The sequence below is a fragment of the Hyperolius riggenbachi genome, chromosome 9, assembly GCF_040937935.1.
Source record: "Hyperolius riggenbachi isolate aHypRig1 chromosome 9, aHypRig1.pri, whole genome shotgun sequence".
Classification (NCBI taxonomy): Eukaryota; Metazoa; Chordata; class Amphibia; order Anura; family Hyperoliidae; genus Hyperolius; species Hyperolius riggenbachi.
The window spans coordinates 64414244-64439252 of record NC_090654.1 but is presented as its reverse complement, the minus strand read 5'-3'; the positions used below and the strand labels follow the sequence as shown (position 1 = coordinate 64439252).

General features: G+C 47.1%; 1 protein-coding gene across 2 annotated transcripts in view; it reads left to right on the top strand.

The window, feature by feature from the left end:
* Positions 1-25009, top strand: part of LOC137532453 (sodium-coupled neutral amino acid transporter 3-like) — a 158728-nt gene that overhangs the window by 85754 nt on the left and 47965 nt on the right. For both annotated transcript variants that reach the window (XM_068252943.1, XM_068252944.1), the window contains exons 5-6: positions 19174-19247; positions 19363-19455. In XM_068252943.1, the coding sequence (XP_068109044.1) occupies positions 19174-19247; positions 19363-19455 (167 nt within the window). The remainder of the gene's footprint in view (positions 1-19173; positions 19248-19362; positions 19456-25009) is intronic.

Genomic DNA, 25009 nt, shown 5'->3' with positions numbered 1-25009 from the left:
CCACAGATGCCATGTCATCCTAGACTGCTCATGTATACCAATGACCACATTTATATTGCTATCACACACTATTGTAAGCATCCAGTTCTCTGCAGGCTGCTACACATATCTATGGGTGTACCAACACTGGAATATATATCAAGGAGAGGGAAGGCTCTGGGTCACATAGAGCCCTCCTGCTCCTCTCTCAGTCCCCGTTCCAGCGCTGGATCCCCCTAGCAGTATTTGACCAATTTGGTCAAATTCTGCTCTCTCCTCTGCCGTAGGGAGGCTTTGGAAGTCTTCGGGAGCCAGGCCACTTCATACTGCGCATGTGCGAGCGCCCTCTCTTGCGCACTGGTGCATGTGCAGTATGGAGCCGCCTGTCTTTGGGAGGACTCGGCTCCCAAAGACTTTCAAAGTTCCCTGTGGCGGGGGATTCAAATGGAGAAGCTAGCGCTGCAATGAGGGGACCTGGAGAGAAGCTCTATAGGACCCAGAGCCTTCCCTCTCTTTAGATAAGTATCTGGTTGTTTTTTTGTTTTTTTTTGTAAATGATTCCCATTGACTTTAAGTATTGTAGTTTTTGTTGATAAAGTGCCATATCTAGCCTTTTATATCTTGTCCAAACTTGCCATAGCTTTCTTTCCAAGCAATCTCCTCTTCTACCTTTTCCCCATCTATTTGCAGATTGTTCATTGCAGCAGATGACATGACTTTAGTTTTCTTTATGTTAAGCAGTAGACCAGCTTTGGCACTTTCTTCTTTGCCATTCATGACGAAGTTCTTTAATTCTTCTTCGTTTTAAACAACCAGATCAGCATATCTCAGGTTGTTAATATTCCTACCCACTATTTTGACTCCAGCTCATCCAAACCAGCTTTCCACATTACATATTTTGCATACAAGTTCAATTATTAAGGAAACAATATGAGCTACCTTGATGCACTCCTGTGAATCAATAATGTATATAGCATTAGTAACTACCAAAGATATATGGAGGCTATACACCACACCAAGCTTCTGTGTACTCTAATCTGTGGGAGCACCAACACTGGGCATATTGTTTATAAAAATGAAAAAATACATGCAAAGGCCAAACACTATACCAACTGGAGTTGAGAGACAAAAAAAACACAGGGACACTGGTATCCCAATCTGGTGTAGTATTGTTTAGTGTTTTTTGTGTTGATAGTACATATGTGGTAGTTGGATACTCACATCTTTTAGTTGCTGGGCTTAGAAACGCTCATGATCGTATGTGAGGTACCATCTTCAATCAGCCTTGGGTTGGTCGCAGCTTCAAAAATTCAAAACCTTATGATAAAATCATAAAATTAGTATTCCACCAACAAAGGTGGCTAATACACAGAACAAATGTTGGATGCACCCAAAATATGCTAAAATGGTAAAAAAAAAAAAAACCAGTTAAAAAGAAGATAAGTGTTGGCTTACCTTCATAAGTAGACTGATCAGTGATTCATAGATTTTATTTAATAGATCACAATAAGACAACACGTTTCACGGCTTTCAATCACTTCCTCAGGTCAAAATACATTGCTTCCATGTCAGCGTAATGGAGCTCAGAGTGCCCCTGCACTGACATGGAAGCACTTTATTTTGACCCGAGGAAGTGGTAGAGAGCCGTGAAACGCATTGTCTTACTGTGCTGTATTGAATAAAATGTATGAATCATTGAACAGTCTGCTTATAAAGGTAAACCAATACTTACTTCCTTTTAAATGCACAGAGGCATTTTGCTTTGTACCAGACTTACATGAGTTTTATGCTCCGCTCATAGACTGAGGAAGCGGGATATGCCTGCAAAACGCATTGCACTTTCTGGAGTGTGTGAATAAATATTTGGTTAAACTCAACAGTTTGTTGTGTCTACTTGGAGAGGGGAAATCCACCTCAGCCTCCCCCGAGTTTTAAACTTTTTATTGACTTTTATCCTTTTGGCGCCTCTGTTTGCCTGTACATGTTCTAAGTCCACCCTTGGTGGAGGGGTGTTGCCCACTTTTTTCCGATCTACAGAGAGCGACTTCTTAATCCTGAGTGGGGACAGGTCTAATCTCCCCACCTGCCTTAACCACCTCGGCGTTCTGATTCCCAAGGATTTCTGTGCAAAAAGCGGTACATTTAATTTTCAGCACCTTTTTTCCTGTAACTTACCAAAATGAGCCAAGCAAGAGTTTAGTATACATTCTGAGTATAATAAAAGTGTCAAACACTAATTCTTGTCAAAAATAAAATAAAATTTATGAATAACTAACTGAAATACCTTGCATTTTTCCTCAATGCAGAAATATAAAGAAAATGCAGAAATAAATAAATCAATGCAGAAATAAATAAATGAAGGCAGAAACAAAATTATACAGGCTACAAGTGTACCTTAGAACACTTCTTTAGTGTGGTAGATCTTGAAGCATGGTAATGCGCAAAGTGCCACGTCACAATCTGGGCAGTAAGTGCGGGTCTCCTTCCGCATCTTTTTGCCATCCTTGTCCTTCTTATTGCAGCAAACAACGCACCTTCTTGTAGGGTTTGCTTTCTGTGGGGTCGGTGGCAAGTACTCCACAAAGTGTCTCCCTGAAAGCCGTGCCGGATTCACGACATATGATGCCCTGCGCCCCGGTCTAGATGTTGACTCTGGTGCGGGGTACTTCGTGCAGATTGCTTCCGTCAGCTGCCAGACAAAGTCATGGTGGGGTACAGGCCTTACACACCTTTTCTTGTAGAGCACATAGCCATTCCACAAGCACTGCTCAAGTAAGTGGCGGAAATTTTTTTTATAATATTTCCGCTGCTGCTTGCGGACAGCCGGATAGAAAGTCATGGCTCCATCAGCCCTGTCCACACCCCCCATAGTGTTGTTATAATCCAGTATGGCTTTGGGTTTATCCACCTCCTGTTTACTCCTGTTGGTGGTGCGGACAGTCTCGGCATTATGAATAGTGCTGAGGACACAGACATCACGTTTGTCCTTCCACCTTAGAGCCATCATTTTGCCTTTCTGCCAGGCAACGACCTCCCCCTTTTTCAGCTTCCTGGCAGAAAAGGCCGGCGGCAGATTCCGACGGTTAGCCCTCAAGGTACCATAGGCATCGGTTTTATGCTGGACCAGGTAATCAAAAAGTTCAGGGGAGCTGTAGAAATTGTCTGTCGTCAGGCAGTACCCCTGATCCAGCAATGGCTCAATTAGGGTTAGGACAGAGGAGGTGGCACACCCAAACTGGCTGAACTGAGGGGCAAATTTGGTGCCTTTGCCCGTGTAAATTACAGAGTTCCAGATGTACCCGGAGTTGGCCTCACAGAGCATATACGACTTCACCCCAAAGCGTGCCCTTTTTGAGGCAATAAATTGCACCCAGCTCAGTCTCCCCTTATATGCCATGAGGCTTTCGTCAACCGTGATGTCGCGATCTGGAACATACACAGCCTTGAAGTTCGCAACAATCATCTGGTATATGTCCCAAATTTTTTTCAGCTTGGGTGCGGGATGGGTGGCCTCATCAAACTCCTCGTTGTTTCCGAAGTGCAAATACTTCATGATGAGGGTATACCGTGGCTCGGACATAACAGATCCAAAGAAGGGCGTACTGAGGATCTTATTAGTGGTCCAGTACCACTTCTGCAGCGGCTTACCAACAACTCCCTGGAGGATGACGAGCCCCAGGAACACCCAGATGTCGTTGCTGGTCACAGGTTCCCACTTCCTGCTCCGCGAGAACCTGGGTAGAGAAGATCCCTGCTGATGTTGCGCTGCATAGCGATTCGTCTCCTCAACAATCTTGCGGATGACGTCATCAGTCAGGAAGAGCTCCAGAAAGGACAGCGGACTCTCGTCGCACGCGATCTTCTGCCCGGGTGCCCCTGTGAAGGGGAACCTGGGTGGCGGAGCTTGAGTGGGGCTCCCCAGCTCACACCAGGTGCGTGCGACCGTCACTGGCTCCTCGGCTTCCTCATCACTGGTCTCCGTCTCCGAAGACAGGTTACCGGGAACATCGCTGTCTGTCGATTCCTCTAGGAGCTCGTCTTCGCTGTCGCTTGCCTCGAGGACATCCAACAACTCCTCGTCACGCACACGCCTCCGGGAGGACGAGGCCATGACCCCAAGCAGGGTACGGGGTCACGAGCAGCGACAAAAAAAAAAAAAAAAAAAAACCAGCAAAAGCAAACGCACAGGGATCACAGCGTCTTGAAAAAGACGGAAAGCAATACGCAATCTGACAGTAATATGAACGAAGCTAAGGCTGGAAAAAAGCAGTAATCGCACAGAAATCGCACAGAAATCACAGATGATAGCTGTAAACAGACTAACACTGGACCCTGAGGACTCTGAAAGAGGGAGAGCCAGTAACTGTTCAGGGCTTTTATTGAGAGCTGACAGGTGTTTGTGTTTGTGCAAACAACTTTTTGAAATACAGTAGCATGATTGGATTACATAGAGTTTGTGTACCTATGTAATCCAATGATGCAGTCACCGCGACGGACACTAGGGGGCGCAGGAGCCGGCGTCAGAGGAAGTGGCTGGGCTACGCCATCTTCCCTGACTGCCGGATCTCCGTAGGCTTGCGGAGAGGAGGGGAGCAGGGACCGGAGGATCGGGGGAGCCTGGGGAGCGGGGACCGGAGGATCGGAGGAGCCTGGGGAGCCTGGCGCCGGCGATCAGAGCCAGCAGGAGGGAGAGGGAGCCCCGCAGCAGCCGCAGCAGCACAGAGGAGGCGGCGGAGATCACGCTGTGCACGCTGGTGAGTGGGGACAGCGCTGGACGAGCTGAGCTCGTCCTAAACACTAACAGCAACTTTTTCTTGGACGAGCTCAGCTCGTCCAGAACGCTAGGGTGGTTAACAGTGGCTGCCTGGAAGGTAACCCAGGTTTGTGAGTATTAATAACATATACTTACTTTGTCACACCCATATTACCAGTACATCCTACACTATATTGGGCTTTTGGTGTCTCTTTCAGTATTCCTTTTCAATGGTTTTAATTATTTTAGCATATTTTGGGCGCCTCCAACATTTGTTCTGTGTAAACACCAAGCTCCCTCTGTACAGTGTGATCTTACTCTAATCTGCAGGATAACACAAACAGTGCCACGTGTCCAGCGGTCAGCATAGAGGAAGTGGTTAGAGACCACGGTCAGCTTTGCGTGACTCCATAGTAATTGTCCACAATACACAGAGCTCAGATTCAAGGAGTGACCGGTGTTAGGTTGTAAGTAGTGACCAGATCTGGAAACACTAGAAGGTGCTACCTGATAGACCAATGACACATTATTTTCTTGTAATAGAAGCTGCACTGTCATACATTCACAACACAGACCAGCAGCGGCAATCTGTACTGTGCCATAAATGCAGTGTCATCCTAGATTGATGATAGAGTAGAGTCTCCTTTATCCGGCACTGACAGGGATTGGCTGATGCCGGACAAGTGTGGCTTCTGGTTGCTTAAGCAACCTGTTAAGAAGAGGTCTAGCTAATACAGTACTATACTGCATTCTATATACATACTGTGAACTCTGTATTAAATGTTAAAAAGTATAGCAATTGAAAGTACCGTATTTTTCGGAATATAAGACGCTCCGGAATATAAGACGCACCTAGGTTTAGAGGATAAAAATCAGGGGAAAATAAAAAATACACTTTGCCTAGGTGCGTCCAAGTTCCAGGAGTGTCTTGTGGACATTGCCCCCTTCCCAAGATCTCTATCTAAGCTACACTAACTCCTGCTACCTCACAAGCTACACTAACCCCCTGCCACCCCCAGCAGCTCCATTAACCACATTATGGGCTCGATTCACAAAGCGGTGATAACTCAGTTATCACGCCTAAAAGACTTTAGGCGTGATAACCTTTGCACCAGCAAAGTTATCACCGCTTTGTGCTCTAACTCGCGCGAAGTTTCCGCGCGTACGCGCGTACGTGCGCGCGCAAAGTCCCATAGGGCTTAATGGGAGCTTCGCGCGAAGCGGGGGCCGCTGCGCGTGCGCGGTTGCGCGTGCAAAAGTTTGCGCGCGGAAAATTCACGCGAGTTTCTTCTTATCACGCCTAAACTGAGTTTAGACGTGATAAAGGGGTTTTCACCAGCGTGCAAACACTTTGCACCGCTTTGTGAATCAAGCCCTAATTATGCTTTGCTGGTTTTTATGACCCTCTGTTGGTAACCATTTGTCCCCCTCTAAGCAGCCAGTGGGTCTCAGCCAGGCAGTATGTGCGGCCATTTGTCCCCCTCTTATGCGCAGCCCTGAAGTTATATGAGCCACCAGTCAGATGCGGGTCAGTGCAGAGCGGCAGGTATGGCAGCATTATACTGTGGCCGCGATCGGTATGGATGTCGGGGAGGCGGACGGAGATCAGTCTGCTTGGCTGTAAGTAAGAGGCATGCTATTCATGCAGAGCGCAGCGGAAGGCGTTATTACCGATCCGGGATCCAGCCGACGAGTCCTCCATCTGCTTCTCTATCTTCAATACCGGCTCGCGCTGATCCCCGTCCTGTTACTTCCTGGTCTGCCGCTCTCATACTGCGTGACCTCGGCGGCTCACGTGCGTCAGGGTCACGCAGTGAGAGAGCGGCAGACCAGAAAGTAACAGGACGGGGATCAGCGCGAGGCGGTATTGAAGATAGAGAAGCAGATGGAGGACTCGTCGGCTGGATCCCGGATCGGTAATAACGCCTTCCGCTGCGCTCTGAATGAATAGCATGCCTCTTACTTACAGCCAAGCAGACTGATCTCCGTCCGCCTCCCCGACATCCATACCGATCGCGGCCACAGTATAATGCTGCCATACCTGCCGCTCTGCACTGACCCGCATCTGACTGGTGGCTCATATAACTTCAGGGCTGCGCATAAGAGGGGGACAAATGGCCGCACATACTGCCTGGCTGAGGCCAATATACCAGTACCAAATTGTTAACATTTGGAATATAAGACGCACTGACTTTTTCTCCCCACTTTTGGGGTCTGATACATTACATACCGTACCGAAAAATACGGTATATATTAACCTTGGGGGAGCTGTGGGATCCAGTCTTTAACCATTCCTGCCACCTGGATGTGATTGTCATTTCCAGGCGGCTGCTGCTGTGCCTGCGCGTGCCTGTGCCGCTCCCGTTAGCCCGAAGAAAAACCGACGGCTTCTTATCAGAGGCCGCGGTTTTTCTGGCAAAAAATTTCCCGTCCTTCTTATGGTTCCTGGAAGCGAGAGCGTTCGCTTCCAGGACTACAAAAAAAATGTTTTGACTGGCCATCTTGTGGTCAAACAGTAAAACTACATCCACATACTTTTTTTTATTAAATAAACACTTATTATTACATTTAAAATTAACTGTTTACCTCCCACACCAAAAATTACCAAAATAATTTTTTTTTATAAAAAAAACAAACAGTTACCTAGGAGTCTGAACTTCTTTTTAATATGCATGTGAAGAGGGTGTATTACTAATATTTTTTTAAATTATAAGCTTGTAAATAGTGATGGACACAAAACTGAAAAATGCACCTTTATTTCCAAATAAAATATTGGCGCCATATATTGTGATAGGGACATAATTTAAAGGGAACCTAAACTGAAAGGGATATGGATTGTTTATTTTTATCAGTACAAGTTGCCTGGTAGCCCTGCTGATCTGTTTAGCTGCAGTAGTGGCTGAATCACACACCTGAAACAAGCATGCAGCTAATCCAGTCTGACTTCAGTCAGAGCACCTGATCTGCATGCCTGTTGAGGGGCTGTGGCTAAAAGTATGAGGCCCAGTGCACACCAAAACTGCTAGCAGATCCTCAAAACGCTAGCGATTTTTGGAGCAGAATTCAAAGCGATTCTAGGCATGTTTAGAAACTTTTTCTAAACATGCCTAGCGTTTTTGGGAGTGTTTTTGTGTAGCAGATTACAAATATTGTTACAGTAAAAGCTGTTACTGAACAGCTTCTGTAACAAAAACGCCTGGAAAAACGCTCTGATGTAGCGTTTTCTAGAGCGGTTTGCGGTTTTCCTATACTTTGAGGCAGAAACGCTTCTGCAAACCGCAAACGTGCAGCAGGAGGCACGTTTACAGTTTGCTAAAAACCTCAAACCACTGGTGTGCACCATCCCATTGAAATACATTAGCCAATCGTTTTCACAGGCGGATGCGGTTGGCGGATCGCTGCTAAAACCGCTCGGTGTGCACTGGGCCTTAGAGACACAGGATCAACAGGAGAGTCCGGCTACTGGTATCATTTTAAAAGGAAAAATCAATATCCTTCTCAGTTTAGATTCTTTTTAAGGCTGCTTTCACATTAAGACGTTACAGGCGCACGTCACATTAAGACGTTACAGGCGCATGTTAGTGCAGCCTGTAACGCAGCCCCACCGCACAGTAATGAAAAATCAATGGGCTGTTCACAGTGCCCACATTGCGTTACATTGTAACGCAGCACATCCGTTGAGAGTGCTGCATGCTGTGCGTTATGCGCGGCTAAACCACATTAGACTGTGCGCACATGCTCAGTAGTGTTGGGGAGGAGTGGAGAGCGGCCAGGCACATGGCTACTTAATATTCACTGCACGATGTGACGTGCATTGTTTACTTCCTGGAGTGGCCGCTCTGTGCGGCGATTGGCCGGGCGGGACCACATGATGCCGCATGCGTCCAAGAGTACGCATCACGGACGCCAGAGTGAGCTACACAACGCGGCTCACTCTGACATCCACATCAGAGAGCACCAGGCGTTGCGTTAGGGGCACGTTATGTGCCCTATAACAACCCCTAAACGCAACGTCCTGGTGTGAAAGTAGCCTAAATGGTGTAATAACCGGGACAAATGGGCAAATAAAATACATAGGTGTTAATTATTGTAGTATGTATTATTTTAATGCTATAATGGCCGAAAACTGAGAAATAATGAATTTTTTCCATTTTTTTTTTCATTATTCCTGTTAAAATGCATTTAGAAAAAAATAATTCTTAGCAAAATGAACCACCCAAAGAAAGCCAAATTGGTGGCGGAAAAAACAAGATATAGATCAATTCATTGTGATAATTAGTGATAAAGTTATTGGTTAATGAATAAGAGGTGAAAATTGCTCTGATGCATATGGTGAAAAATACCCGCGGGCTGAAAACTGAAATGGTTAAAGGATACGTCCGAGAAAATTAAAAAAATGAGATCTGCTTACCGGGGTCTTCCTACAGCCCCTAGCAGCCGATCTGCCCTTCACCTACACTGGGCCTGCCCAGTGTTCTGGGCAGGCCCAGTACCAGTACCACCTGCACAGAACAGTTGAGGGCAATCGCGAGCGTTTTAAAACCTTTTATATTCCTGGGGCGGCACCTCCTATCCTTCTGCTGTACAGTAATCTTACTGTAATCTACAGGATTACAAACACTGAGACTGGCACAGCGGTCAGTATAGCAGAAGAGGCTGGCAAGACCACAGAGACCACTGTAATCTTTGTCTGACTTCATAGTCATTTTCCATAATACACAGATCAGGGGAGTGACCGGTGTTAGTGTCACCCTTGTTTGTAAAAGTGACCGGATCTGGCAACACTAGACAGTGCTACCTGATATGCCAATGACACAGCATCTTCTGTTATTAGGATCTGCACTGTCATACATTCACAACACAAGACCAGCAGCAGGTAATGTAAACTCTGCTATGTCATCCTAGATTGCTCATGTAGCAATTACCAAATATATGTGGGGGTCAAACACTACAGCGATCTTCTAGTTTACAGTGTGCTCCTACACTTATCTATGGGAGTACCAACACTATATCGCAATGACCAAATTCAGTATCAGTTATCCTGCACTGACGGGAATCAGCTGATTCCGGATAAGTATGCTTTCTGATGGCTCGAGACTTAATGTCAAAAATAGGCCTAGCTAATACATTACTACACCCCACTCTATATACATGCCATGAACTCTGTATTTAATGTTTAATTACAATAATTGGAAATTGTAGCATTTCTCCTCCCCCGGGACGAGTAACTAGGTACGTCCCTGCAAAATGCCATATCTCCATGCAGGGACGTAGCTTCTTCTGTACAATGTCCTCTAGTCCTACTGTAATCTACAGGGATTCCAACACTGGGCATAGATAGTAATTACCGCATGCATTTGGGAGCCAAATTCCAAGCTAAGACTCCTGTGCACACAGTGTTCCTTCTCTGTTCTATGGGTGCACCATGACTGGACAGGTACAGCAATGACGCACCACCCCAAATACTCTCCGTACAAAGTGTTTCTTTTCTAATCTATGGACGTACGGACACTGGAAATATATAGTTATCATCAAAAATAAAAGCCTCACACCACACCAGGGTCGTTTATTCAGTGCGCCAGTTATTTGTAGCCACAGTTTGCATAGCGGGTAGCCCTGGCGCCCGTAATAATTCTATTTGGCTCAAATATTAGTATGGGTGCCTATGGCAGCACCCAAACTTCTGCGACACCAGAAATGTTTCGGTGGTGGTGGGGGATATGGGGTGGTTAAGGTTAGGCATCGGTGGTGGTGGAGGGGGTGGTTAAGATTAGGCATCAGTGGTGGGGGTGGGGGTTATCTATGGACCCAGATGCAATGACCAGCTACAGCCCTGTCTCTAACCTCCCCTTTCTGGGCAAGCTAATTGAAAAAGCTGTTTACCTCCAGCTAGAAGCCAAAATCCTACAAAACAACAGTTATGACCCATTCCAGTCTGGCTTCAGGAAACACCACAGCACTGAAACTGGCCTCACCCAAATATGCATCACCTGCTCATGGCAAGAGACAGAGGAGAGTGCTCGATCCTCATACTGCTAGACCTTTCTGCAGCCTTTGCTACAGTTGACCATGACATCTTGATAAACAGGCTACAGGAATACTGCGGCATTGATGGCATAGTTCTTCAGTGGTTCCAATCCTTCTTGAGTGGCAGAACCCACAAAGTGTCTATGGGGCCCTTCCTGTCCACCCCTGTATCACTTAAGTATGGGGTGCCCCAGGGCTCAATCCTCTCTCCCCTGCTTTTCACGATTTACATGTTACCGCTTGGAAAACTAATCCAAAAACATGGCCTGACATACCACTGCTATGCAGACGACACCCAACTATATCTTTCCTTCAAGCCTGGTGTGACAGACCCAACTCTAACTATAAACGCCTGCTTACGTGAACTACAGCAATGGATGAATGACAACTGGCTGAAACTAAATGCAGACAAAACTGAAGTCCTTCTGATTGGAGGGCAGAGCATGATAACAAAACAACTTAACTTGCAGTCTTCACCACTGGGAATAGGAGGCACGGATCTACGCAGCTCTGACCATGTGCGTAGCCTGGGAGTTCTAATTGATGGAGAGTTAAACTTCAGAACTCAAATCTCTGCTGTGGTGAAATCATCCTATTTTCACCAGAAGAACATTGCAAAAATCAAGCACCTCATCCCCCCAGAAGATCTGCCAACCTTAGTCCATGCCTTCATCACATCCCGACTGGACTACTGTAATGCTCTCTACACTGGCCTTCCAAAAAAGGTCTTGCACCGCCTACAGCTGATACAGAATACTGCTGCCAGACTGCTAACCAATCAACCTCGTCACTGCCATATAACGCCAGTCCTGCACTCCCTTCACTGGCTACCTATAGAATGGAGGGTCCTATTCATGATTGGCCTACTGACATTTAAATCCCTGAATGATCTAGGCCCTGGGTACATGAAAGATAAGTTGCAGCTACGTAGCAATCCCCACATTCTCAGATCCACAGGTTCTAATAATCTAGTCATACCCAGAGTCCACTTGGAATCTTTTGGTCCCAGAGCCTTCTGTCATGCTGCCCCTACGTTTTGGAACTCCTTACCTCAACAGATCAGGACAGCTCCATCCCTGGACGTGTTTAAATCCAGACTGAAAACCCACCTGTTCAGTTTGGCATTTGCAGAAATATAACTTTTGTTGTGTGAATACTTCATCCTACTACCAATTACTGAATCTGAGAGAGCCTAAGCGCTTTGAGTCCTATGGGAGAAAAGCGCTATAGAAATGTTATTGTATTGTATTGTATATAAGGTTAGGCATCGGTGGTGGTGGAGGGATATGGGGGTGGTTAAGGTTAGGCATCGGTGGTGGTGGTAGGGGTGGTTAAGCTTAGGCATCGGTGATGATGGTGGTGGGGGATATGGGGGTGGTTAAGGTTAGGCATCAGTGGTGGGGGTGGTTAAGGTTAGGCATCGGTGGTGGTGGAGGGATATAGGGGTGGTTAAGGTTAGGCATCGGTGGTGGCGGTAGGGGTGGTTAAGCTTAGGCATCGGTGATGATGGTGGTGGGGGATATGGGGGTGGTTAAGGTTAGGCATCGGTGGTGGTGGAGGGATATGGGGGTGGTTAAGGTTAGGCATCGGTGGTGGTGGTGGAGGGATATGGGGGTGGTTAAGGTTAGGCATCGGAGGTGGTGGATATGGGGGTGGTTAAGGTTAGGCATTGGTAGTGGTGGTGGTGGGGGATATGGGGGTGGTTAAGGTTAGGCATCGGTGGTGGTGGAGGGATATGGGGGTGGTTAAGGTTAGGCATTGGTGGTGGTGGTGGAGGGATATGGGGGTTGTTAAGGTTAGGCATCGGAGGTGGTGGATATGGGGGTGGTTAAGGTTAGGCATCGGTGATGATGGTGGTGGGGATATGGGGGTGGTTAAGGTTAGGCATCGGTGGTGGTGGAGGGATATGGGGGTGGTTAAGGTTAGGCATCGGTGGTGGTGGGGGGGGTGGTTAAGGTTAGGCATCAGTGGTGGGGGTGGTTAAGGTTAGGCATCGGTGGTGGTGGAGGGATATAGGGGTGGTTAAGGTTAGGCATCGGTGGTGGTGGTAGGGGTGGTTAAGCTTAGGCATCGGTGATGATGGTGGTGGGGGATATGGGGGTGGTTAAGGTTAGGCATCGGTGGTGGTGGAGGGATATGGGGGTGGTTAAGGTTAGGCATTGGTGGTGGTGGGGGATATGGGGGTGGTTAAGGTTAGGCATCGGTGGTGGTGGAGGGATATGGGGGTGGTTAAGGTTAGGCATCGGTGGTGGTGGAAGGATATGGGGGTGGTTAAGGTTAGGCATCGGTGGTGGTGGATATGGGGGTGGTTAAGGTTAGGCATCGGTTATGGTGGTGGTAGGGGGTATGGGGGTGGTTAAGGTTAGGCATTGGTGGTGGTGGTGGGGGATGTGGGGGTAGTTAAGTTACGCATCAGTGTTGGTCGTGGGGGATGTTGGGGTGGATAAGGTTAGGCATCGGTTGGGGTGGTTAAGATTAGGCATCGGTGGTGGGGGTGGTTAAGGTTAGGCATCGGTGGTGGTGGTGGGGGTGTTTAAGGTTAGGCATCGGTGGTGGTGGAGGATATGGGGGTGGTTAAGGTTAGGCATCGGGGGTGGTGGTGGGGGAAGTGGGGGTGGTTAAGGTTAGGCATCGGTGGTGGTGGTGGGGGATACGGGGTTGGTTAAGGTTAGGCATCGGTGGTGGTGGTAGGGGTTTAAGGTTACACATGTATGAGGAAAACAGAAAGGGACACCGAGAGCACAATATAATGTATGTAGTATAACCAGGTTATGGAGAAAGACAAAATGTGCTGTTATACTCACAAGTGTGGGTTACCTCAAAGGCTTCCACTGTATAGGCGGATGGGGAGCATTAGGACCTGACCCCACTCAGGTTAAGAAGTCGGTCTCTGTAGATAGGAGACAAGAAGTCATTCCCCTCCACCGAGGGTGGAGTCGAGAATGTAGCAAGGATGGAACAGAGGTGCCAATAACAGGAAAAACCATTCAAAACCATTAAAAGAGGAGGTAGTGGTGGACCTACCTCCCCATTGAGTAGACACTGAATTGATTCATTTAATAGCCAACAATGAAACCCACAATAGGGTTTAAGGTTAGGCGTCGATGGTGGGGGGGGGGCTAAGGTTAGAGATGTCGGCGAACTGTTCGGGAGCAGTTCGCCGACGAACCTCTCACGTTGTACTAATTCCGGGTCGCTATGACCCATAGTAGTACGGCTGCGCTGGCCTGGCGGTGCGCGTCCTTGATCGAGCGCCTGTTGCCAGGGCACTTTCTGCGCATGTGCGTGGGGGGGGGTCTTTTTAGGTTAGGCGTCAGTGGGGGTGAAGTTAGGCATCGGTGGTGGTGGTAGGGGCATCGTTTAGGGTTAGGTAACGGAAGGGTGGGGGTGGTTAGGGTTAGGCATTGGTAGAGGGCGGATTCTGTTTAACAATAGGCTTAAGATCCATTGTAGTAAAATATCGGTATCATTTATGGAATTAGCAGTGCAATTGAATAGAATATGTGTTAATTGACCGATACTCTACTAGCGGCCATTTCGGGGAGCCCTTTTTACTTGTATTCATATGAGGACTGTCGCCCGCAGAGATCGGGACAAGGTCCCTTGAGGGACAGTTCAGGGCCAAGCACTGTACAGAAACATTGCTAGCCTACAGGCAGGTGGAGGGATGATAGTGCAGTGTGTGTGTGTGTGGGGGGGGGGGGGGGGGGGGGCGAAGGACAGAGGAGTACAGTGGTCTTGGCCTGCACTTGGATGGAGGCATCAATGTTGCTGGACACACAATAGATTTTCAAACAAGGCTGTCCTGACCTGCTGGGTCAAGTGAGAGCCATCTAGTATGTGTACAAAGCCTTAAAGGACCTCTGTCACGAAATCTTAAAATCTGTCGCGAAATCTTAAAATCTTAACATTTTAAATACATGTAAACATATACAAATAAGAAGTATGTTTCTTCCAGAGTAAAATGAGCCATAAATTACTTGTCTCCTATGTTCCTATCACTTACAATAAGTAGTAGAAATATGACATTACCAACAGATTTTGGACTAGCTTATCTTCTCATGAGGGGATTCTCAGGATTTTCTTTATTTTTAAAGACACTTAGTGAATGGCAGTTGCTCCGTCCAACTGCCAAAAAAGTGTGCAGCAAGCAGGCAGGCTGGCCAGCATCTTTGTATAAATCTTTTTCAGGGAATGTCTTTTATATAAAGAATAAAGGCCATGCTGAGAATCCCCAACAAAGAGATGGACTAACCCAAAACCTGTCGGTTCTGTCAGATTTCTACTATCTACTGAAAGGCCTAGTGCACACCGGAGCGTTTCCGCTGCGGTTTGCGATCTGCTTGCGGTTGCGGATCCGCTAGGGTAATGTATTTCAATGGGCTGGTGCACACCAGAGCGGGAGGCGTTTTGCAGAAACGCATACTCCCAGGCTGCTGCAGATTTTGGATTGCGGATGCGTTTCTGCCTCAATGTTAAGTATAGGAAAACCGCAAACCGCTCTGAAAAACGGCACTTCAGAGCGGTTTGCCAGGCGTTTTTTGTTACAGTAGCTGTTCAGTAACAGCTTTACTGTAACAATACATGAAATCTACTATACCAAAACCGCTACACAAAACCGCAAAACGCTAGCTGAAACGCTGCAGAAAAATAAGAAAAAGCGTTTCAAAATCTGCTAGCATTTTGCGGATCTGCTAGCGGTTTTTGGTGTGCACTAGGCCTAAGTGACAGCAACATAGGAGAAAAGTAATGTATGGCTCGTTTTACTCTGGAAGTAACATGCTTCTTATTTGTATGTGTTTTAAATGTTAAGATTTTTGCAACAGTTCCTCTTTAAGGAGGTTGATACGGTACTGTACTGTAGCAGATGGTAGCGTGACGTCGGGCGTAGCATACAAAGAGGGCAATGCAAGGAATGTGTCGTCAGGTTCAGCTCTAGCGCGAGAGAAGCACGGCAGGAAATGATCAGGCTTTATAGTTTACGATGTGCTTTTATAAGGTGGCTGGTGGTCAGACACAACTATGGGGATCAGGGCTTTTCAACCTGTGGTATGCGTACCGCCAGTGGTATTTTGCTGTTGGCCAGGTGGTACACACAGGGTTTGCCTGCCACTTGTTATGGCTCCATCTTGCCTCCACAAAGTCCAGCTCCCCCTCACTCGCTCTTCTCTGTGCTGCCCTGCAGTATACTTCAGACCTCAGATCAGTGGTAAAGAGACAGTCAGGTGAACGGTGCACAGTGACAGTGACATTACTGCTTACTTCCTGTACTTGAAGTATACGTGCTGTCACTGTGCACCTTTCTCTTCACTGCGGTTGGGTTACCTCTGATCTGAGACCTCTGATCTGAGGACTGACTCTGAACTATTCTGCAGGGCAGCACAGCGGGGACGTAGGGGGTGGGGCCCTGAATGCTAAAGAGGCTTCCCCCTTCTTTCGAGGGAATCCAGCGATAGGATCCCCCGAAGATCTCCTTGTCAGCATGCCTACAGCACAGGTGCATGGGTGGTACTTGAACATTTTCAGATGATACAAGTGGTTCAATTAGTGAAAAGATTGAAAACCCCTGCAGTAGATAACAGCCTCCTGTTTTTTTGTGGTTATCATTGGCACCTGGATCTGGATTGGTAATTCAAACAGTGCCGGCGGTCCTTTCATCCCCCCACCTCCTGCATACCAGCTGCTCGTTCCCATAACTCAGGGACAGTAACAATATCCAGCATGGACCGGAGGCAGGAGCTGCATTCTGGCAATTGCTTCCAGGCAGCTGCACAGTCCCTCCTCTGTAGTGTGTAACACTATCTGACTGAGACAATTCACTGTTCAGCATCTCCACAGCTAATGTCAGAGCCTCACCTGCTTCTAGCATGTCCCCTGTATGACGTATGGCAGGAACAGCCAGCCTGGACACGCTTTATGTATGTTCTGCCATGAAGTGCGCGAAGGGGACTCCTGTGAGGCGTCTCTGTGAACTTTATTTCCAGTAAGAGCTAATTACAAACACAAGAACATTAACACTTGAATTAACAGTGTGAGCTCTTGTGAGAAAAGTCTCCATTTTATTGGCTTAACGAGGTCCTGATTAAGGGTACGTACAGACATACGATAACGATCGTTCGTTCTGAACGACGAACGATGTTAAAGGAGGTATCGGCCGATGATCGTTTGAAGAAAGGCTACTTTGAACATCGTTCGTGTACGAACGATCTTGGAACGAGCGTTGCGTGCGCAACATGATGTATAAACTGATTTCAAACACAAGTGTCAAAAAGAACTGTTTGAGCATGTGCAGGCTTTGAGAACGAACGATCAACGACCGATCGTTGCACAGACATTACTTTTTGAACGATGGTCGTTGGAAAAGATCTGGCAGAATGGATCGTTCTTTACCAACGACATATCTCGTTGGTCGGTCGTTTTAATGATAGTTTGTGCACTTTTTACGAACGATCGTCAGGCAATGCCGTCGGTAACAATCGTTTTAAACGACTAAAGTCGCATGTCTGTACGCACCCTAAGTCTACATTCACAGTGGACATTGCCTTGCAATGGGAAAGTGGTACTGCACGTGATCTGCAAGCTGCCTCAAATACAGTGAAGAATATAGTCAAACAAAATTATGCTTCACTGTCACTGTTTTGCGGTAATGGACTATATATGTAGTGCGTTACGATGACACATGCCATTATACCACCGCACTGTGAATGTCGCATGTTGATAAATCAATATAAAAAGTGGTGTGACCTGTTCAGCCTCCATATACCTCTCGCTTCAGGTTCCCTTTAGGCCCCTTTTACACTACGTCGCTTTCCTTGCGTTGCGTTAACCTTTCTGCACGCAGGGTAACACAATGGCAATGAAAGTCTATAGGGCCTAGTACACTTACCTTGTCGCATTGCGCCGAATGTTTCCGATTGGCCGCTGATACACTGCAAAGTCAACAGCCCGTTACCGTCTGACTTCTGCGGCGGAATGCATCTAAGGTAACGGGCAACGCAAAAAGAAAATGTAAATACGTTTGCAGCCATTCGAGGAACGACGCTAATACGACGGGGAACCTGGGAATCCCAGTGATGTCCTGTCTAGCAGGAAGTACATCACTGGTCGGGGGGGGGGGGGGGGGGGCGTACTCTGCCATAGGGTCATATGGATGTTGTTTTTTTGCGGTGCAATGCGATGGGGGTGGAGCATCGCACCGTAAACGCAAGGTCCAGGTGTAAAACTGGCCTTAAATGGTACCTGAAGTGAGAGGGATATGGAGGCTGCCGTATTTATTTAGGCTGTCCTGACGATCCTATGCCTCTAAAGCCTGGTACACTCCATGAAATTTCCCATCAAATAGATAATATCTGTCAGGTCCGATCTGATTTACGATCGTTTTTCTGATTGATTTGCATAGAAGTGATCAGAAAATCGATCAGAAAAACGAAATCCGATCAGATCTGTCAGAAATTATCTATCGATCCATCTATCTGACAGGAAATTGCATGGTGTGTACCAGGCATAATACTTTTAGCCTTAGATCCTGTACAAGCATGCAGACAAAAATCTAACAAGATTAGCTGCATGCTTGTTTCAGGTGTTATTCAGACTTTACTCCAGCCACATCAGATCAGCATGACTGCCAGGCAACTGGTATTGTTTAAAAGGAACCGGAGGTGTGAGACCTATGGAAGCCTCTAATCTTGTCAGATTTGTTATAGGCATCTGATCTGCATGCTTGTTCAGGATCTATGGCTAAAACTGTTAGAGGCAGAGGATCAGCAGGACATCCAGGCAATGTGCATTATATAAAAGGAAATCAATACAATATAGCAGCCTCCTTATACCTCTCGCTTTAGGTTCCCTTTGGGCCTCTATGGCTAGGTGAACAGCTGAGCAATGACCGCTACACAAAGGAGTTTTTCACTCTGGAAAGTTACAAAGGTCATTCTTGCTTTCAGAATTGACCTTGCTCAATTTTGAGTTGAATTGGGCATTAATCTGATTATTACTATTTATTACTTTGATGGATCCCCCCATGTTCACACCCCTTCTCTTGGTGCCCTTCCCGGCCTCGGGGCCCATCTCACAAGAGTCATAAGACAAGTGTGGCCATCATGATCTTCACACCCATCATAAGTGTAGCCACAAAACCAGCTGATGTGAAGTAAAGTTCCCTGTATTGGAGGAAGGGAAGGTTAGTAGTTGGTGGCCCCACAGCTCTGCCCCCCCCCCCCCCCCCCCGTCCCGTCATCACAGATGCTGCCCCCCTCTAGTTACACACTTGTGTGTCAGTATAGCAGCAGGTCCAGCATCCAGGACAGGTGATAATGGTGTATACAGAAGCTTAGGCTCCCTGTTAATGGGCAGAATGTCCCCTGACTACAGAATGTTGGCACCTTTATAACTTCCTTCCTGTCTTTTGTCATTAGGTTTCTCCTGACAGCTGTTGCCCTGCTGTCCACCTACTCCATCCACCTTTTGTTGAAGTCTTCCGGCATTGTAGGTGAGTGTGAGCTCTGTGGGCTCAGCGCTGCTCTGTTGTATTGCTTTGGAATGGTTTGTGTGTACAGCATTGGCATACTTGACCGTTTCCACTTGTCTGTCGGTTTCCATTGCAGGGATTCGAGCCTATGAACAGTTGGGACACAAAGCCTTCGGGACTCCAGGCAAGATGGCAGCTGCTATAGCTATAACGCTGCAGAACATTGGAGGTGAGGCATGATGATTGCTTAATAGGCTGTTTTATGAAACCATTGCAGACTGTGAGCCAGTGAGGAACCACATGCAGAATATACATGTATAATGGGGACTTCAGTGGTGAGATCTCTCCAGCAGAGATGCCATTTCTGCTCTACTGACAAAACGTTAAAATGGCATCATCCTCCTCCATACAGGATACACACTTTTGTGTTAAATAACCTGGTTTCAGCATCAGAAACACTTCCTATAGCTATATATTGGTATGTAGCACTGCCCTCCCACTGAGGCTTAAGGTGCATACACACATCAGACTATAGTCTTTGGAAAATGAAAGATCACAGACCTATCTTACCACCCTTCATGTAGTATGAGAGCCATGCCTACACAGTCTATTTTATGGAGCTGAACTCCCCATCAGAAAAAAATCTTTGCAAGATCCTGCACACAAAGATGCTGTACAGACACAAAAGATCAGTATCTGCAAAAGATCTGTTCCTGCAAAAGATCCGTTCCTGCAAATTGCATTCATAGTCTATGATATCTGCAGATCTCATACACACCTTGTTTAACTGACATTCATCTGCAGATCAGATCCACCAGGATGGATTTTCAGATCTGCAGATGATTGTCTGATCTGCAGATGAATGTCAGTTAAACAAGGTGTGTATGATGATCTGCAGATCTCATAGACTATGAATGCATTTTGCAGGAATGTATCTTTGGCAGGAACAGATCTTTTGTGTCTGTACAGCATCTTTGTGTGCAGCATCTTGCAAAGTTTTTTTTCTGATGGGGAGTTCAGCTCCATAGAATAGACTGTGTAGGTATGGCTCTCATACTACATGAAGGGTGGTAAGATAGGTCTGTGATCTTTCATTTTCCAAAGACTATAGTCTGATGTGTGTATGCACCTTTAGGCTACATACACACTTGAGATAAAAGTATTTGTAAAAGGCAAGATCACAGACTAATTTTACCCCATTCCATGTAATATGAGAGCCATACTCTACACACTCTATTCTATGGAGCTGAACTCCCCATCAGATAAAAATCTTTGCAAGATGCTGAACACAAAGATTCTGTACACATGCAACAGATTAGTATCTGCAAAAGATCAGTTCCTGAAAAAGATCCGTTCCTGCAAAATGCATTCATAGTCTATGATATCTGAAGATACTCATACACGCCTTGTTTAACAGACATTCATCTGTATACCTGACAATCATCTGCAGATCTGAAGATCCATCCTGGTGGATCTGATCTGCAGATGAATGTCTGTTAAACAAGGTGTGTATGAGGATCTGCAGATATCATAGACTATGAATGCATTTTGCAAGAACATATTTTTTTCAGGAACTGATCTTTTGCAGATACTGATCTGTTGCATGTGTGCAGCATCTATGTGTACAGCATCTTGCAAAGATTTTTATCTGATGGGGAGTGCAGCTCCATAGAATAGACTGTGTAGGTATGGCTCTCATACTACATGGAATGGGGGTAAAATTGGTCTGTGATCTTGCCTTTTCCAAAGTGTGTATGTAGCCTTAAGGCTCATACAGACATCAGACCATAGTCTTTGGAAAATGAAAGATCACAGACCAATTTTACTCCCTTCCATGTAGTATGAGAACCATACCTACACAGTCTAGTCTATGGAGCTGAACTCCCCATCAGACCGAATGCTGCACACAAAGATGCTGTAGACATTCAAAAGATCAGTATCTGCAAGAGATCTGTTCCTGCAAAATGCATTCATAGTCTATGATATCTGCAGATCATCATACACACCTTGTTTAACAGACCTTCATCTGCAGATCAGATCCACCAGGATGAATTTTCAGATCTACAGATGATTGTCTGATCTGCAGATGAATGTCAGTTAAACAAGGTGTGTATGATGATCTGCAGATCTCATAGACTATGAATGCAATTTGCAGGAACAGATCTTTGGCAAGAACAGATCTTTTGCAGATACTGATCTTTTGTGTCTGTACAGCATCTGTGTGTGCAGCATCTTGCAAAGATTTCTGTCTTATGGGGAGTTCAGCTCCATAGAAAAGACTGTGTAGGTATGGCTCTCATACTACATGAAGGGTGGTAAGATTGGTCTGTGATCTTTCATTTTCCAAAGACTATAGTCTGATGTGTGTAGGAGCCTTATGCCTAGGCTTTTTACTATGCAGAATCCCCCCAAGCATTTATGTTTTTGCACTGGCTTTATAAGAAAAGTAATGAACATTCTGCAGAAATCACCTGCCTGTACTAAAGAGATACATTTCAGAATGTAAATCAGAGTGGGGAAAGATTTTACAATCAGTGGGCAAACACTGACTAAATAATCTATAAATGAATATTGAAAACAATCAGCATTTTTTTATTATGTTATTTGGTTACAGTTCCTTTTAAAAAATGAGACTGTTAAAGTGAACCTAAAGTCTGCCCAAAAAAAATGAGGTGAACTCACCTGGGGCTTCCCTCAGCCCCCTGCAGCCGATCGGTGCCCTCGCAGCTCCGCTCCGAGGGTCCAGGACCCGCCGGCGAACACTTCCGGTTTGGCCTGCACCGTCCGACAGGCATGGGAACGTGAGTGATTCTTCGCGTTCCCGACCTGTATATCGCCCCCTATGCTGCTATTGTGGCCAGGAGGCCGCAATAGCAGCATAGGGGGCGATATACAGGCTGGGAACGCGAAGAAATATATTGCAGTGAGAGTGGGGAGGAGACCCACACTACTGCAGGGAAATCTCACCATTGTGAGAGGGGCAGAGACATAAGCTACTGCGGGGAAATCACCATTGTGGGTGGGGCTGAGACACAAACTACTGCAGGAAAAATGTCACCATTGTGGGAAGGGCAGAGACATAAACTACTGCAGAATAATCTCACCATTGTGGGAGGGGCAGAGACACAAACTACTGCAGGATAATTTCACCATTTTGGGAGTAGCAGAGACACAAAATACTGCTGTGAAATATCACCATTGTGGGAGGGGCAGAGATAAACTACTGCAGAGTAATCTCACCATTGTGGGAGGGGCAGAGACACAAAATACTGCTGGGAAATCTCACCATTGTGGGAGGGGCAGAGACATAAATTACTGCAGGGTTAGACGCAGAGAGGAAAGTAAGTATGTAAGGAGGAAAGCAATGTTGTAACGATTGTGGAATTCTTTCCGTGGTCAGCGCACAGGATGCGCGCTGACACTGCGGAAATCCTCCACAAGCGTATAATCTGAGAGAACACTGCAAAAGGTGCAACACACCTGTAGAGGGGAATTCCTGCCGGCAGGTGGAGCTGTGGAGTGCAGAGGAACAGATCCTCTGCCCAGCCACAGATGCCAGATAGGAATTGTACGAGGGGAAGCAATGCAGGGCAAGATAGCCCTTGAAGAGAGAGAGAGCACAGAGACAGGGTGTATGTGTGTACACCAATCTATTCGTCAACCTGCGACGGTGAACACACAACAACAGAAACAAAGTAGGAACGCAATCGCAAGAGAGGCGATTGCCAGAAGTGACACAAGACTGAGCAAGACAGAGCATGAGAGTAGCAAAGGCACAGCAAACAATGAGAGTATAAGGAAAATAAACGCTAGCTAAACGCGAACACCGCACTCATTCGCAACAGCAAACGCGTGTACGGCGCGATCTCCGCACGTTAAGCGCAACAGAGACAAGCACGCCACCCTAACTAACCAACGCCACACAAACACGAAACAGAGAAGGCGAACGCTTGCTTAACGGTTACCCCACCGAGCCTACAGCAAGCGTTCGTATCAGACAAGACAGAGAGAGGGAGCAGCCAGCAGCAACCGCAGCTCTGGCCTACACTCCCAGACAGAGTACAAAAGGAACCACTGCTGCTACCGGTAGAGCGAGTGCGATCCAGACAGACTAACAAACAGAAACAGGAATAGGTCAGATAAGATCCACCGCTCTTCCGCCAGAGCGAGTGCGATCTAGGTAGAGGGACAGGACAGGAAGGATCCACTGCTCTTTCCGCCAGAGCGAGTGTGAACCTAGTAGGGAAACAGAGTTAGCAGGATCCACTGCTCTTTCTGCCAGAGCAAGTGCGATCAAAGCACAGAAACAGAGCTTAGTAGGATCCACTGCTCTTTCCGCCAGAGCAAGTGTGATCCAAGCACAGAAACAGAGCTTAGTAGGATCCACTGCTCTTTCCGCCAGAGCAAGTGTGATCCAAGTACCGAAACAGAGCTTAGTAGGATCCACTGCTCTTTCAGCCAGAGCAAGTGTGATCCAAGCTAGACAGACAGATGAGGTAGCCAGTAGCAACCGCTGCTCCAGCTTACACTCCAAGAAAGCAGATCAGAAGGATCCACAGCCGCTACCGCTAGAGACTAGTGCGATCAAACAGATGAACAGAAGGGGATACCAGTAGCAACCGCTGCCCTGGTTAGCACCCCTGACAGACAGAACGATTACCTGTCGACCACCGCTGAAGGCAGGACAATCGCAGAAGAGAGACAACACAGGCAAAACTGATAATGCAAGCTATAGGGATGCCTAATGCAATCCCCAGGAATAATCTTTAGCAGACAATAGCAAGGCTGACACTCCAGGAGTGTTTCAACTGTAACAAACCATGATGAGCAGCGAAGGACTGTGGGATCACATGGTATTTATGCTGCAAGCCTTCAAGGGAGGAGACTAGGCAATTTGCATAATCAGTATATGCAAATTCCTCAGCAGAGCAGGTCTGAAGCTTGCAAAGCAAAGACAGGTTTCTTATCCAGAGACCTGCATCCCACAGACTTAAAGAGGAACTGTAACATCAAAATGTCCCTTGGGGGGTACTCACCTCGGGTGGGGGAAGCCTCAGGATCCTAATGAGGCTTCCCACGCCGTCCTTCGTCCCTCGGGGGTCTCGCTGCAGCCCTCCGTACAGCGGCGACGTCAATATTTACCTTCCCGGCTCCTGCGCAGGCGCTCTGGTGGCTGTCGGCTCCGAAGCAGGCGGAAATACCCGACCGGCGTCGGGTCTGCTCTACTGCGCAGGCGCTGGAGACTTGCGCCTGCGCAGTAGAGCGGACCCGACGGAGATCGGGTATTTCCGTCTAGTTCCGAGCCGAAAGCAGCCACAGTGCCCCCGCTGGAGCCTGCAAAGGTAAATATTGAACTGACAGTCGGGTCTGTCGCCTGCTGTTCGGAGGGCTGCAGCGAGACCCCCGTGAGACAGAGGACGCGTGGGAAGCCTCATTAGGATCCCGAGGCTTCCCCCACCCGAGGTGAGTACCCCCCAGGAGATCTTTTTGATGTTACAGAGTCTCTTTAAGGAATGGTCAAACAGCTGTCTGCCTGTGCAGCCAGCTGAGCGGATCATTACAAATGTGCTCAGGACTCACTGTAGTGTAAAGGTCTGCCAATCTAAATCTTTAAACATGCTCGGGTACACCTGTACACATTCTCGATTCTCAGACGAGTTTAGTATAGTGTGAACAAAATACGTATATCCAGGCACATCGCATCTAGTTAGGACATTAACCACTTGCCGACCGCCCACAGCCCATGGGCGGCGGCAAAGTGGATCCCCTAAGGACCGCAATAC